This window comes from Kwoniella pini, chromosome 8, assembly GCF_000512605.2.
Source record: "Kwoniella pini CBS 10737 chromosome 8, complete sequence".
In the NCBI taxonomy this organism is placed as follows: domain Eukaryota; kingdom Fungi; phylum Basidiomycota; class Tremellomycetes; order Tremellales; family Cryptococcaceae; genus Kwoniella; species Kwoniella pini.
Genome location: NC_091723.1, coordinates 1,388,784 through 1,404,173, shown reverse-complemented (window position 1 = coordinate 1,404,173; position 15,390 = coordinate 1,388,784). Strand labels below are relative to the sequence as shown.

Below are 15,390 nucleotides of genomic sequence, written 5' to 3'. Positions count from 1 at the left end.
AATCAGGAATTAACGAGACTTCACTCATGTGGTGACAGTTAAGCCAAAAATCGTGTCTGATTAATGAACAATTCATCTATGCATGCTCATGACATATATACTCATATATAATTTGTATCACAAGGAAGATTACATCTGAGAAGAAGACATGTAAAACTACCAATACTCATAGCCTACAATTTCTCTTCAATATCGCCCTCTCTTTCGGGTGTTATGGGGGCTTGATCGGAAATCATCTCATTCTTTTCCTTTTTTACCTCTCGACGACGAAGTACAATGATGATCAGCACGAATACAACACTAACGATACAACAAGAGAAGGTAGTCCTGAAACCTTTCTTGAATCTAGGTCCATCCGTTTGAAGGAAAACAATAGCAGGAAGCCAAGCGTTAAACCTGGACACCGGACATATATCAGCTTTTAGGAAGGCGGTATCAATGAAGGAGACGAGATACTCACGCATAGAACAAACAAGATGTCGAACCGGTTATAAATGCTCTCAGTTCCGTTTTATGTCCACACATTTCAGCTACCCAAGCGTAGAATACAGGTGTAATGTAAAGAGATCCGTTTACCATAAAAGCAAATACTCTAAGAGGGTTTGAGTTTGGCCAAAAGGCTAAAACGGCTGTAGGGAATATACCCCAAATCAAAGGTCCAAGCATTATCCATCCTCTACTAATTCTTGTAGTTCGATCGGAGATATAACAGTAAATCAATATACAAGGGATTTGAATGATGTACATTAATGAAGGAAGGACGTTTCGAAGTGTAACGCTGTATTTGTATGCTTTAAGGTAAACTCCAAATTGTGTTCCATTTTGAACTGCAAATCCGTAAATGCAGTAGAATGGCACGAGAATCCAAAATTTCCAATCTTTAAGTGCGGAAAGAATGACTTGACCATTGATATTTCCTTTCATTGGTTGAGCACCTGAATAGAAGTGAGCATAACAGGAAAAATGGTCAAGAATTACGACAGTGACTTACCACCTCGAGCTACTCTTTCCTTGGCTAAAACCTTTTCTTCCTCCGAGAGATACCACACTTTAGTATTCTCTGGGAAATCCGGTACCAAGAAAAAGAGAGTAACTCCGCAAGGGACAGTCTATTCAATTATAGAAAAATGGTTAGACTTTGTGCGATGTCCATGTCGTTTCGACCACTCACCATGATACCGCAGATAATGTATAACCATCTCCAGCCTGCCAAACCATGCAATCCATCTAAGTTTTTGTAAATTGCTGCTTGCAGGAAACCAGAGAAAGCAGACTGGCGGAGAATCACTGATCAGCTCAAACAGTTCATGGCGGCAGTGTGAACATGGTGACTCACTCCAGCGGGTCCAGCAACAAACCAAAGTCCAATTCGTTTAGCTAATTCAGGTCTAGTGTACCACGATCCCAGTATGAAGAATCCAATAGGGTAGTAAAACGATTCAAAAATGGCAATACAAAATCGGAATCCGTACCTATCGAGCCGTCCCCGACGTCAGCTGCAGATCTCTAATTATAAGCGAGCTAATCGATTCAAAATTTGACCTACATGGCTTGATAAGATTGAGCACCAGCTTGAGCAAATGTGAATATTCCCCAACCAATTTCACAAGCAGCTAAGAACCAAGATGGCCTAACTTTCATGACTATGAAACTTGAAGGGATTTGCATAGCAGCTACGACTGCATTATAGATTGTTCCCATGTAGGTATATTGATTAGCTTGAATTTTCAAATCTTCTTTCATACCAGATACATATGCGTTTGACAACTAAGAATGAGGTGCGATCAGATGATGTATTCTAGTCGTCAGTCAAATAGGAAAGATAGCATACATTGTTTTGATCCAGATTCTTCAACCACCAACCAATGGTCATAGCTGTTAACATGAAGCAATCCAACTTGAATACAAGATTTCGTTCGGCATCCGACTTCTCATAATAATCACTGAATAGCATTCGATTAGCTTGTGAAAGACCCGATGAGGACAAGACGGCGAACTCACGAATCCCAGATGAATGAAACGAATTTTTGCCATTTCCCTTTCTTGGAAGCTGGTTTACCGACATAACTTTGTCGATCAGCATCTAACAATACCGTTGGAGGCGGTAAATCAGTTTCGATGGTAGCCATCTTGTGAAGAAATCTTCGATTTTGATAAAGCTTGAAGAGGAGGATATTTGCTATCGCATGTCAGAGATATTACATTATATATATATATATATTGTAGATGATGTTTTTTTACGCATCCGATGTTCTCTTCGGTACCTTTATCTAATGTCCGAGTAAAATCACAAATATTTGTAATTCGGGATTGGAGAAACCAAACAAAGATCAAAATTCGGTTTGATAACGCCATATTCCTATTATTCGGGATCGAGCGGGATAAACATTTTTGCTATTTTCTTTTACAATGTCTGCCCGAAATAGTAATTTTGCGTGATCGTAAACGCTCAAGCTCTATAAGTAAGTCGGGAAGTTTACAATGAAAACATCATCGATGCTATGGGCTGACTAGTTGATCACATCATTTCGGGTTACATTTCGTCTTTCTTCGGGGCAGATCTGTCTTGAACAGGAACGACTAATTTGCAAATAACGCAATTGTGGTGATATACCCGGAAGGGAAGATGGAGAAGGGGGCTCATATATGCTGGAATCTCAGTACCATCCCGATTAGTTTTGGAATACAGACTTGACCAAATATAAAAGAAAAATGTCGTACCGTATAGAAGAGAACGCTACGACAATCTTTCTAGCTAGCAGTCTTTAAAGACAACCCCGATTGGCAAAGGCAATAATTGATGTTTTTCCGAGCTGCGCGTCAAACAAAAAGCTCTCCAATTCAATTAGTCGTCCGGACTCAAGAGGCGAACATCGTATCGCACAATGATGTTCAATTCAAAGCAATCAACATCGTCACTCATTTTATACACGCCTAACATAGACTTGTGAACTTCGACGTGGCCTCATATTTACATTAAGCTGTATCTCAATTCTGAACACTCCAGTCCATTTCATGCTAATTTTCCGACTGATTATTAATCTTTCCCATTATCCTCCACCTCTTATCACTCATCGCCGCAGGGCTCACTAATCTCTCCCAAAAATGTCGAGCAAAACCACTCGATTCGATATCATTTCTATAACTCTGGAAGGTACAAAGATTGAACCTTAAATTATCGTAAATTTCTCTGAATATGCATATCTTGATACTCTAACATTGATTAATTTTCTTTATCATACTGTCAACACTGTTATCTAATTTTCTTTCATATTTAAAATAAGTATCATCTCGAACAAAGGTTAATCATTATGAAAGTCGTTATTTTTACTGTAACAGGTGATCAAGGTTCAAGTGTAGCTAAATATTTATTGGAAGGTGAAACTAAATATCAAATATCGGGTGTAACTAGAAATCCAAATTCCGAAAAAGCTCAAGGTGATTAACAACAATCTTCATTTTAATATTACGATAATCTCGAAGATGGAAATGCTAATTCATGTTTTACTTTCCAAACCAAAAAAAACAAAAGCTCTGAAAGAATTAGGTGTTGAACTAATCAAAGGTGATCTGTCTGATCCTTCTTCATACGCCAACGATTTAAAGGGTATAGATGCAGCGTACATTAATGCAGATTGTGAGCTCAAACCAAACATCTCTCAAATATCAATGTCATCTACTGATATTCAATGGGCTTTAATTAGTCTGGACTCATTACCTTTCAAATGGATACGATGCACTTGCAGCTCAAAGGGCAGAAACCCTAGAATCAATAGGAGCTATTGATGCATGTGTAAAAGCAGGTGTTAAGCATATTGTATATTCAACTTTAGATCAAGTGAAAGAAGGAGAATGTCCTCATTTTGAATCTAAAAATACTGGTAAGTACCAAAGTTAAAGTCCGTAAAGATGTAACGGAACGAAGATCGATTATGAATTGCGAACATATACTAAGTTTGATATTACAATATTTTAGTATCAAAGTATCTGAAAGAAAAGAATATCCCACATACAAATTTAATTACATGTAATTACTTTTCAAATCTTACTAAATTTGGTTTTTTAAAACCCAACGAATCTGAAAAGGACAAATGGGTTTTGGCTTTCCCTATACCTGATGATACGAAAATATCAAGTTTTCCAGTTGAACAAACTGGAATTTGGGTAAAAGAAGCATTATCTAATCCTGATAAATGGATTGGTAAGTTATTAATTTATCACTTGACAATCATCTAAATCACAAGTAAAGGCCCATCATATGAGACGTTAATCACTTAATCCGCTTGTATAGGTAAAGATATATACGCAACTACCTCTTCTTTGACTATAAGAGAAATGGCAGATGTTTTATCAAAAATTGGTGGAGTTCAAGTATCAACTCTTGGAGTCAGTAAATCATATTTCTACTCAAATGAAAATAAAAATTCAGTGGGTGAAGAACTGTGGTTAGCTTTGAAATTGATAGTTGAAGGGTAAGTCATCAGATAAACAATTATAGCGAGGGTTAACCTTGTTCACAATATACAGTAAAATGGAAAGGACACCTGAGACAACGACTTCGTTGTCTGGAACTTGGGATTTCGAGCAATGGGCCAAACAAAATGAGTCCTTGAAAGAGTGGTTCAAATTGTAATGGAAAGTATACACCTTGCGTCGCCCATTTTAGGGAAAAATAGAATCAGCATGAATGAATAAACTGGATTACTTTGGACTTTTAACCCAAATCGCGGTCTGCTTAACTTGCATGGCTCGCATGACAGTGTTGATCCATGATGACTGATGATCTGTACCTTACATCTTGTTCATTACAACGATCCCTAATTTTGTATCTGACTTATACTGCACTACCAAATACTGAAAATCTACGAACGAGCGATGGTCCGTATTCCTCGTAATCGACTCTAGAATGGGAGACATTATAGAATTCGGGCTATCAAGGGATTGTGGTCAGTACGAGGCAGATCTCAATTAGATACTTGAAACAGAACTGAACTCACGGTAGAAGCCATCAAACTACCTCCATACCATACAGCATATCTTTGTCGTTTGTGAGAAATGACATTGACTTCAACTCCGCTCGACTGTGACACCACTCATGATCAGCACCGGTCAAGTGATAAGGTGAGATGTAAATTTCGACTCACTTTCAAATGACTTCCAGATCTTTCTTCACTTCCAGCGATTCTACCATCTACGATAGCTTTAACATCTCTTTGTAATCTTTTGCCAAAATCTTTGAACATGGTTGAACCACCAGACAACACAATGTTTTTATATAGACCTCTTCGTACATCGATGGGGGAGGTTTGAATAACATTGTCTACTACTTCTGGTAAGGGTGTGAGGAAATCGGATGAGTAGATTTCGGGATTGAAGAAAATTTCGGGAGCTAAAAATCGTTCGTATCCAATATCTAGGTCGTATTTCTGATACATCAATAGGACATGAACACATGGCCTCCAATCTGCTTACTCCAAGATATATCACATAGAGGAAAGAAGGATGATTAAACTCACTCGTCCGGTCACACTGTGTTCACCTGCGAATCTAGCAAAGTATCTATAAGGATCGGCATCATATTTCTTGAATTCTTTGACAATATCTTGACAAACATAAGTATAATCTTCTTTAATCTTCTCGGCACTATATGCAGCATGGCAGTAAGCAGACGCCAAATCCCTCAATAGGAGTATAATCCGCTCACACTCTCAACTGGTCTTCTGGTGGGATTTGAGCACTTTCTCCTCTATCTCGCAGCAATTGTTGAACAAAGTAAGTAATATCTCTACCTGCAATTGGAATGTGCTTGATGGATGATCCGATTACATAACCTTCGGCCTATCAAGGGAAATGGTCGATCAGCTGTTTCTCGAACATGGTCTATGATCGTTCTGAACTGGCAGATAGGTTGAAGATCATGTAATAATACTCACAACAGGGATAGTATCTAAGCATATTGAATAAGTCAGTCATAGGTCATGGAAATCCACGATGTTGGCAGCTCACGCGTCACTCCGTCTCCCGAATCAATGACCACACCGGTCAACGTTCTCTCGTTGACCTTTGAAGAGGTCCACGATGCAGCCAGTGCAAGTACAGCTTGAACGGCGATATATCTGCAGGACCACAGTATCAGCTTTGATAGATAACCAGGATGCGAACAGATCCTACTCACAATCCTTGAACGTTGAAGGACTCGAACATGATTTCGGCAGTGTTTTCTCTGTTCTCAGGAGGGTTGAGAGGAGGCTCGGTCTATGGAAGTTCTGTATGTCAGCTTATCCTCGTATCCATGAATAAGCAATGGGTCGCGCCGCAATAGGGATGGCAGGAATTGAAGGGATATGTGATTCATACGAACGGATATAGAGATCAGAGCAGCAGAAGGAAGGGACAACTTACAAGCAAGACATAGTGATCTTCCGGCTCAGCTCTAAGGTATTTAAAGATACATTGTTCCCAAAACCTTTCCATATGATCCCAGTTTTCGATCTGACCATGTCGAATTGGGTAATGAAGGGAATAAGTTCTGATGAGAAGTCGAGACGTGATCAGCTTTATTCGCATTCACAAGCGACACGAAGAACGATCAATAAGTTTAGGAATAATGCAAGATGGGATCACTCACTTTGAGTTTGCGACAGCTTCATCACCAATGAAGAAATCTAAATCTTCTATACCTCTTTTGCTTGCCAAATGACTCGGTTTACCAGCTATAGGAGGCGGTGCTCTTGCTCCTGATCCACCTGAATTATTTGATGATCCAGCAGATGCCGATTGGTGAGTTGCAATTACGGTTGGGAATACGAAAGATGGTTCCGAGTTTCCTGCGAAACTATGTACGAGGTATTAGCGGTGTCCGGTATTAAAATAGAATTGTGAGATAAACATACCCCATCTTGGTATAACCCGTACCATTGTCGATGACTAAAGGAGCTTGCCTCGACATTCTAGGTAATCACAGAGAAAGCAAGTCGCTGTGAACAAGGTTGACAAAGCGGTTGATCTGTCGTTGGAATGAAATTGAGTAAGAGCTGTCTGATATAGTGATTATGAAGGAGGATAGTTCTACTTGGTGTTGTATCTGTTGGTGACGACACCGAGGATAGCGCTCAGGCGGACATGACCCTGAAACAATTAGGCACACCATGTGGTCCAGCAGCAGCCCAATGGCGCACCTAATTTTTGATTGTTCATCTTTGTTTATTTGGTTCCGTAATCGTAATTAGTGAATAGCACGCAGGAATGAGAGTGTTTCTGTTTCATCTGATTTATATTTATATTTATACATCCTTTCATCAGACACTAGTTGCAATGATACCCTGCTCGCATCATCTCGATACAGACAGCCCTGTTCCGTTCGAACATGCACAGCAACGTCATACAAAGGGTTGTGAATTGTCCTCACATCCTCAATCCCCTTCTTCACGGACAGCTCTAAGCTTTTGACAAAAGTCCTGTCGTTCAATTTACCTGCTGCAACTTAGTATACTGATCACTATTACTTGACACCACTCCTAGTGACAGCTGGCCGAGCGTCAAACTAGCTTCTGTATTGTGTGACTGATATGTCGCTCCATAACACCACTACCGAATGTAATTTCAAGGTTATTGTCATCGGAGCCGGAATGTGAGTAACCCATCTGCAACTTTCAAGCTGTCAAAGCGATCAACTGACGACTCTCAAAGTGCTGGATTAGCTGCTGCTCATCACTTAGAAAGGGCCAAGAGGCAAGGTAACGCTCCCAAAGGATTACAAGTAGTAGTATATGAACAACGTGAAGGCAATCCAATAACCGATAAGTATCCTGCGCAACTATCTGAGGTGAGTCTTTTTTGCTTTTTCAGATCTTGCCAGCTTGCAATCAACTCAGAGATTATGCAAATATGTATATATAGGATGCTCGTCAATGTCTCACAAATATCATTGCACCTGCTTCGTACAGCGATCTAGTGGACTTGTCAGATTACGGTATATCTCATGGAGGGGTAAACATCTTGAACAATGATTTGACTCATCTCTTCTCCAACAAGAAATACGAGAACGAGCAACCTCAGTGGATCAATAGAAAAGTGTTGAGTAGTCTACTGTCTGATGGAGTTAATGTCCTGAGAGGTAGAAGAGTTGTTAGGGTAAGAGATTTGAAGGATAATAAGGTAGAAGTTGTGCTTGATAATGGCACTACGGAATTGGCTGATTTCGTTATTGGTGAGTTTCAAACCTGATCAAAGTGACCACCTGTCCCTTTGAAAGCTACGAATCAGAATTGAACGTTTCCTTCTGATCTTCCTTCAATCAGAGATCAGAAACTCATCATCATGATAGGCGCCGATGGTATGAATTCTACTATTCGATCTCAACTCCATCCTGCATTCAGCAAAACCCCTCAACTCCCTTTTATCCTGGTCCAATTCAAACTCGCAACACCTTTCCCTCAAATCCCAAAAGCTTTTCAGAGAGATTGTGTGAACCTTGTTTTAGGCAATTCATCAAATTCTACCCAAATTATCTTATTCTCAGGAAGTCAATTACCTTTGATGGATCCTAAAACAGCTATTAAATTGAGCGAAGAAGGTCCGTTCGCGGAACCGAATGATGAAGTGAAAGCCGTTCAACAAGCACTTGAAGATCCGAAATGTGGTTTCGTATTGGTTCGCATGATGATACCTACACGGCTTACTCAAGATTGGGAAGATTTGACTGATGGATCATGGATCGACAAAATATTAACATTTCTAAGAGAAGACGGTACAAATTTAGAATTGATAAAAATGATTGAAAACGATCTTGTACCTGCCACTATACAAGCTTCGCCGATATTCAGTAGTGAGATAGGTAAAGCTGTACCATTCAAAGAAGGTCGAATCGTTCTTATTGGAGATGCTATGCATGTAGTACCCCCAACTAAGTGAGTGAGAGCGTTACATCTTGGTCGGATTATGCTAATGATGCTCTCAAGTGGGAATAGCATAGCTGCTGCCCTTAAAGATGCTCAAGATATCGCTGAAACCCTACTTGCTTCTTCAGAACTGGGTGGAGCAGGTAAGTGCGGAAGAGCCATCAACAGTATACATATATCGGTTTTATACTCGCTAACACAGATTAACCTGATTTAGATGGTCCATTACAAACCCTTCTTCCCCAAAATCACTATGCCTTGAAGACTCGATCTGAAGACTATTTGAAGAAATCTTTGCATTTATTGGAAGTGTCAAATCAAACAGGTATTCAAGGGTTTTTGCATCGAGGAATGTTGAGGTCGATGAATTGGCTCAAGTCGTTCTGAGTTGAAGAGGTTTTGACACTTTTCTTTTTCCTTTTATTGAGTTCATTTCTGCCTATAAATGCAATTATGTCTTTTGAATTAGCATATTGACAATAACCTGACAACATAAACCTTCTACAATAGACTGATTCATTGTATATCGTTACACAATGTCTCATTTTGTTGACCACTTAAAACATTACTAGCATAAATTATTGACGTTGTCCAATGTTTCTACCCCATTGTATCAAACCTTTTTCAAATTCATCAATCACCTTTCCCCAGCGTTTTTTCCCATCATCTTTAGCATTGATTGGAGGTATAGGATGTCCTTCCTCTCCAGTCCACCAACTAAACCAGCTAATATTCATAACTCCGTTATGAGAATCATTCAAACCAACAGGCAAAGTACATATGAAATCCCTTTTTGAATCAAAGTAAAGTATACTGGCTCCGCATGTTGAGCAATGATATCGTGCAGTATTGATATTATTAGGAGATGAGTGATATAAAGTTAATCCTGGTAATTCCGTTTCGGTAGTCATCGGTGAAGGAAAGTAACTTTTAGAATTAGTCGAAGGGCTAGACAGAATATCAATGAAAGGGATTTGAACCCATGGATGAGCTGGAAGTGATGAACCGGTTATATGTCTACATGAATCGCATGCACAGCTACAAGAATGATATCATCAGGATTTCGTTCATAGCAAGCCAAATGGAGCAAAGCTAAAACTCACAAGCTAGCCATATATCTCTGCGGAATACCTTGATCATTGAATGGGTGTTGATACCAATAACAACCTTCTGGTAATGGTAAACTTGGTTGAGGTCTACGTACATACGCATCAAAGCTTCCGCATTTACAATGTAGGTGTAGGTAATTTTCTGTATTCATCGATATATTTTTCGATGGAGACCATTCTTTAGATCCATCATGATGTTTCTTTAATTTTTCTCCTTCGAATGTTGTCCATATATTAGATATACCTCCATCAACCGTATCCTCTAAGAAATGATGTCCTGTAAGTTTCACTATAGGTTCATTGTCAACTAAGATATCATTTAAAGCTCCTAATGTCCACATTCCAATTTCCACCTCTCCACCTAGGGACGCAACTTGAAGGTATACTTTTGTACCGCATTTCCCGCAGAAGAAAGAAGTTATTATTGTACCTCCACAAGTACTATTCTGGGAATACTTATTGAGTCCATCCGAGTCGGACTGATCTTGCTTTCCCTTGAGCTCCTCTTGATCAATAACGAATCCACATTTCTGATCATATCTCTTCAATTTATCCAATACATTTAAAGGTGGAAAAGATTGGGTAACTTTAGCTGAGAGAGATAAGAAACTGATTTGACCAGTACGATACCTGCAGGCATCGCATGAGCAGGTGGTTTCATTCAAAGGTAATTCAATATCTTCGGGAATGCTAAAACTATGAGTGAAGTCTTTACAATGACATGTTGAAGTGAGTTGTACCATGATGATATGAGTTATTAAAGATTGAATGAGACAGGTGCGATCGGATATCAAATATAATTAGCCGTTGGGAACGGGAACGATCCGGGCATCCTTAATTTCAAAAGACCGCTTTTTTGGACGCATTCTGATACATGTGCTGCGTTCCAAAACGGTCATGAATCAACGATGATGTTTGGGATCAAATAACATCCTGAAGATCACTTGTTATCACTAAGCAACGTCATCACTAATTAACCTTTTATCCAAAGTAGCTAGATCCGGTCCATTTCCACCTAAATCCTTAGGTATATCTTCCAATTTACCCAATTCTTTACCTAGATTTTCTTTGTAGCTGATAACTTGAAATTTCTTAGCCGTTTCGGCAGATACAAAAAAGCTAATAGCACTGAACATCCAAGACATGATAAGTGGAACTTCTACGAAGAATTTTCTTAGGAGTAATTCGGGATAGTGCGCTTGCATTATTTCAATTGTAGCTTTACTTGCTGCTTTGATCAATGGATCCATTCTTAGGAAAGATACACCACCATATAGATGAATTTGATCAATTCGATGTGGATCATCACCTTTTCCGTAATCTGGAATAGGGGTTGATGTAGTAGCCAATTGAAGATGAGATATAGCTCGTTCCATTAGGCCTATTCGCCATCGAAGGAATCTGCGCAATAGGATCAGCGATTATCCGGAAATCATGTTATTTCCATTCATGACATATATGATGGGGTTCACCTGATATACAGATAAAGGAACACTGTATGATTGTTAATACTCACCGCTGCAAATCTCCAAAAGGCTTTTTGATGTCTCTGACAGCACCATAAACATTCCAAGTGACAATGTTCGCCCCACCATTTTCCTTACCCACTTGTGTGACATACCCTAAACCTTCGAAATCAGGTCCAAATTCTTCCGGAATTGCATTCTCTTTATCTAGTCCGAATTCTTTTCTCCATTTCAATGTCTTTGTCAAATTTTCAGCTGCATTGTCGACATCATTCGCGACTGATCTGAGATATTTCTGAAGTATGAGCAAAGATGAAAATGCTGGTGGCGTAGTCTTGATCAACCTTACACCCCATATCTGAGAGTGATTCGCTTCTTCGAGAATGGTGGGTAAGCGGGAATGTAGTTGAAGAAGAGGATGATCAGCTGGAAGTTCCGACCAAGTTGGCAGCGAGGTGGTAGTCATGTTGATAACCGTGGGACTGTGCTGTTATTTGCTTGATGTAACTCCAAATTTTTTTGTTGTTTGCGCGATGGTTGCTTTGTACTCGCCCTCATTTCTGTTTCACCTGCTACTCATTCATCTCTTTCCCTCGATATCAAATTTCGGCCGTAGTTCTTATCAGATAGCAGTGTTTATATGGGATACATGCTTAATGTTCTGTTGTGAATAGTTCAGGCTTTGATAGGTGAGGAACGGTGGGCGGTAAAGACCGTGTCATGGAAGCTGGATCTCCTGGGTTTCGATTTAAAAGCAAGACAGACGTTGGGTCTAATTGACAAAAAGAGGTAAAATAGGATATTGTTTTCGCGAATTGTTGAGTGGTGCATTTGGCGCCAAACATGTAACCTACGATCTTCACCTTCATCCCTGGGTGAGATAGAAATGCGCCCAATTCCTTTCAGCATCACACTTCCAGTGAGTCAAAAATTATTGAACGAGATGTTCCAGACAAGATTTTTATAAATATGCGCCTTACGGAAAGTACGACAGATTTGATTGGAACAAGGTAATTGAAGAATATATGGATTCCTCTCGTAAGTCCACCAGACTGCTGGGGATAACCAGATACCTTGGGAGCCTAAATAGAGAAATTGAGCGGATGCATTGGTCAGTCGAGAAGTAAGGCATCCACATGAACACATATCAAGTTCAGCAAGAAATCATTGAAGTACGGTCCGGCCAAAAGCAAGGTCTCGAATGAAGACCAATACATACACCGCACAGTGAGAACCATATTCTACACCGGTCAGCAAATGTATTCATCATTATCCACATTTCACGTCAGCAGTAGCAGGCCTTCGCCATATATTTACCAATGATCACCCTACTCTGAACTCTGAGCGGTCGTGCCAGCTTACCTTCATTAGATGCATCGTTATCTGAACATTGGCAGCAACTAATCCTGACTTCATCTACGGACAGGCCAGATTCGTGTACTAGGTATATGATATCCTTTTTCCACCGACCGAAGATGGTGATCGAGGGGGTATCTCGATGCTTGTCTATGTGATACTGCATTACGGCGAGCAGCCCGATTAGCAAGCTTGAGGGACTGTACACGAGTTGATGGTTGAGCCGGTGACTCACGAAGACAAAACCTAGGGGGACTATATGCCTTCCGTGAGGATCCAATTCTATAGGTTCTTTTGCTCATATCGTTCCGCACATGTTGTTATCGGTGAATTCCGGTCAAAAAGAGATCGCCTAAATCAACCGTCGCTTCGCATAAATCCCTTCTTCAGCCATATGCCGTAAATATTGAAAATAGCAACTCAAGCGCGCTACTGAGCTGAGTATTGAACTTTCAGGTGTCGGAGCGAATTGCATGATCACAACGTATAAGATCATTACTCTTGACTCGAAAAAGACGAGGTCGTATACCATCATTTGAAACTCTATTCGTCTCACATCATTCCACCCTCCGCAATACGAAAAGTATACGCCATCAAGATGCCATCTATCGATCCAGCGCCGGTGAAGATTGACTTCACCAAATACTTCAGTCAAGAGTCTACGGGAAGAAAGAGGTCTCAGTTGAAGGAGTTGAGACCGTACTTCGAGATACCTGGAATGATTAGTGTGAGTGGAGACTCCCATCGAATCTGAAGTCACTAACCAGATGATGTTAACATTCGTGTAGTTCGGAGTCGGTATACCTCACCCCTCGACATGGCCTGTAAATGGAATGACCCTTTCAGTACCCTTTGCAGGGAAGTCAGTGTACGTCCCAGGATACGAAAGTGAGTTCACTCTGCTGTGTAGAGTGAAAAGCTCGACTCACTTGATCGATACTCGTCAGGTCGATCCCCAGAAGACATGTTACCTCTTGCACCATATAGCGATCCAGTCAAAGGTGATAATCTTTTCCCTGATCTCGCTGGGGAATTGCAGTATTCCGCTACTTACGGTACCCCTCATTTGTTGGGCTGGATCAAAGAGCATACTCAACGTATCCACGCTCCTCCATATGAAGATTGGGTCAATCTTTGTACTGCCGGGAATACCGATGGTGTAGATGCTGTTATGAGAGCTGTATTTGACCGAGGGGATTATATGCTCGTTGAAGAGTTTGGTGAGTTTCATTAATCATCCAAAATTTGATTGAATCCTCCTATTGATGGCTGATACCCACTCTCATATAGCTTATCCCGGTTTACTGAGTCCTGCTGCTACCTTGGGTATCAAATGTCTTGGTGTTCCTCTCGACACAGATGGTTTAGTACCAGAAGCTTTAGATGAAATCTTGACTCAATGGGATGAAAAAGAACGAGGAGGTCCTAGACCTAAAATGCTTGTACTTGTTCCGTGAGTCTATCTATATACTACTCAGCCGAAACGTAACTGACTCAGCGGTAATGCAGAACATGTTCGAACCCTGCTGGTGTTACTATACCGGTTCAGAGAAAGCGTGAGATCTATTCTATATGTCGAAAATGGGACGTATTGATCTGCGAGGACGACCCATGTACGTGTCAATTACACATGATTGTTCAAACTTGACTCCATACTGACTAGCTGTGTAGACTGCTTCTTACAGATCAGACCCAATGGAGCCGATAGCCCCATCGTACCCAGTTTCCTCTCGCTCGATACCGACGGCAGAGTCATTAGAGTCGATAGTTTCTCTAAGATCGTAGCTCCAGGAAGTAGATTGGGATGGGTCACTGGACATAAGACTTTGGTGGAGAAGATTATGAACACCAGAGAGAGTGCTACTGTAAGTCAATTTTTACAAGGAGCCATCTCTATCTAGCTGAGGACAATGCGTCCGTTTTTAATTATAGCAATGTCCCTCCGGTTTCTCGATTGCTGCCATTGCTGCTATATTACGTGCATGGGGATCGCACGAAGGGTTTGAGAAGAAATATATCCCACACATCTCTGGTAAGTCTTTTGCACCGACTCCTTGATTCTCCCATGTGACTAAAACCTTTTATGATGATTAGATATCTACTCGAAAAGGTGTCTTTCCATGATCGATCTCTTGAAGAAGCACGTACCAGCTGCTACGGTAGAATTACCTGAACCTAGCGGAGGTATGTTCTTATGGATACGACTCAAGATCGAAACACATCCTTCGTTCCCTTCAGAAGATCCTGAAGTCATCTCAAAGAGAGTATTCCAATCTATGATAGACGAGAAGGTTTTGATGGCCCCATCCGAATTCTTCAAAGCACCTTCCATAAGTACATGGACTAAAGAAGAGGAAGCTAAGCGAAACTTTGTTCGAATCAGTTTCTCTTTGCCTCCACCAGAGGAAATGGAAGAAGGTTGTAAAAGAATGGGTAGAGCTTTGGCCAAGGAATGGAAATTGTAGAAAACTTATATCTAATGTAACGAATATGCGTCGTTTCTATATCTCAAGCGGAAATTTTATTCGTTGACAGCATTATAGAGTATGCATGAACTCC

At 40.4% G+C, this 15,390-nt stretch overlaps 7 protein-coding genes across 7 annotated transcripts; 3 read left to right on the top strand and 4 right to left on the bottom strand.

Moving 5' to 3' along the window:
- Positions 1–173: 173 nt before the first annotated feature.
- Positions 174–2,129, bottom strand: I206_106277 (uncharacterized protein; the record flags this gene model as incomplete). Its single annotated transcript, XM_070203284.1, has 8 exons — positions 174–396; positions 461–935; positions 992–1,109; positions 1,172–1,273; positions 1,337–1,472; positions 1,547–1,767; positions 1,832–1,943; positions 2,002–2,129. 8 exons carry the CDS (start codon positions 2,127–2,129, stop codon positions 174–176), a joined length of 1,515 nt encoding a protein of 504 aa, XP_070059385.1.
- A 1,182-nt stretch (positions 2,130–3,311) lies between these two features.
- I206_106276 (uncharacterized protein) lies at positions 3,312–4,633 on the top strand (the record flags this gene model as incomplete). Its single annotated transcript, XM_019156826.1, has 6 exons — positions 3,312–3,438; positions 3,533–3,637; positions 3,705–3,881; positions 3,977–4,201; positions 4,292–4,472; positions 4,528–4,633. The coding sequence occupies 6 exons, from the start codon at positions 3,312–3,314 to the stop codon at positions 4,631–4,633; spliced, it is 921 nt and encodes a 306-aa protein (XP_019010628.1).
- Positions 4,634–4,834: 201 nt separating this feature from the next.
- I206_106275 (uncharacterized protein) lies at positions 4,835–6,949 on the bottom strand (the record flags this gene model as incomplete). Its single annotated transcript, XM_019156825.1, has 11 exons — positions 4,835–4,930; positions 4,998–5,081; positions 5,145–5,426; positions 5,517–5,643; positions 5,705–5,838; positions 5,934–5,947; positions 6,007–6,116; positions 6,176–6,255; positions 6,403–6,529; positions 6,629–6,835; positions 6,894–6,949. 11 exons carry the CDS (start codon positions 6,947–6,949, stop codon positions 4,835–4,837), a joined length of 1,317 nt encoding a protein of 438 aa, XP_019010627.1.
- A 619-nt stretch (positions 6,950–7,568) lies between these two features.
- Positions 7,569–9,287, top strand: I206_106274 (uncharacterized protein; the record flags this gene model as incomplete). The annotated part of the gene is made up of 6 exons (XM_070203283.1): positions 7,569–7,630; positions 7,690–7,825; positions 7,900–8,209; positions 8,327–8,909; positions 8,961–9,043; positions 9,118–9,287. The coding sequence occupies 6 exons, from the start codon at positions 7,569–7,571 to the stop codon at positions 9,285–9,287; spliced, it is 1,344 nt and encodes a 447-aa protein (XP_070059384.1).
- Positions 9,288–9,478: 191 nt separating this feature from the next.
- On the bottom strand, positions 9,479–10,752 carry I206_106273 (uncharacterized protein; the record flags this gene model as incomplete). Its single annotated transcript, XM_019156823.1, has 2 exons — positions 9,479–9,938; positions 10,004–10,752. 2 exons carry the CDS (start codon positions 10,750–10,752, stop codon positions 9,479–9,481), a joined length of 1,209 nt encoding a protein of 402 aa, XP_019010625.1.
- A 210-nt stretch (positions 10,753–10,962) lies between these two features.
- I206_106272 (uncharacterized protein) lies at positions 10,963–11,941 on the bottom strand (the record flags this gene model as incomplete). The annotated part of the gene is made up of 2 exons (XM_019156822.1): positions 10,963–11,410; positions 11,526–11,941. 2 exons carry the CDS (start codon positions 11,939–11,941, stop codon positions 10,963–10,965), a joined length of 864 nt encoding a protein of 287 aa, XP_019010624.1.
- Positions 11,942–13,429: 1,488 nt separating this feature from the next.
- Positions 13,430–15,296, top strand: I206_106271 (uncharacterized protein; the record flags this gene model as incomplete). The annotated part of the gene is made up of 8 exons (XM_019156821.1): positions 13,430–13,558; positions 13,620–13,719; positions 13,779–14,051; positions 14,122–14,284; positions 14,341–14,444; positions 14,503–14,696; positions 14,764–14,863; positions 14,926–15,296. The coding sequence occupies 8 exons, from the start codon at positions 13,430–13,432 to the stop codon at positions 15,294–15,296; spliced, it is 1,434 nt and encodes a 477-aa protein (XP_019010623.1).
- Between the last annotated feature and the right edge of the window lie 94 nt (positions 15,297–15,390).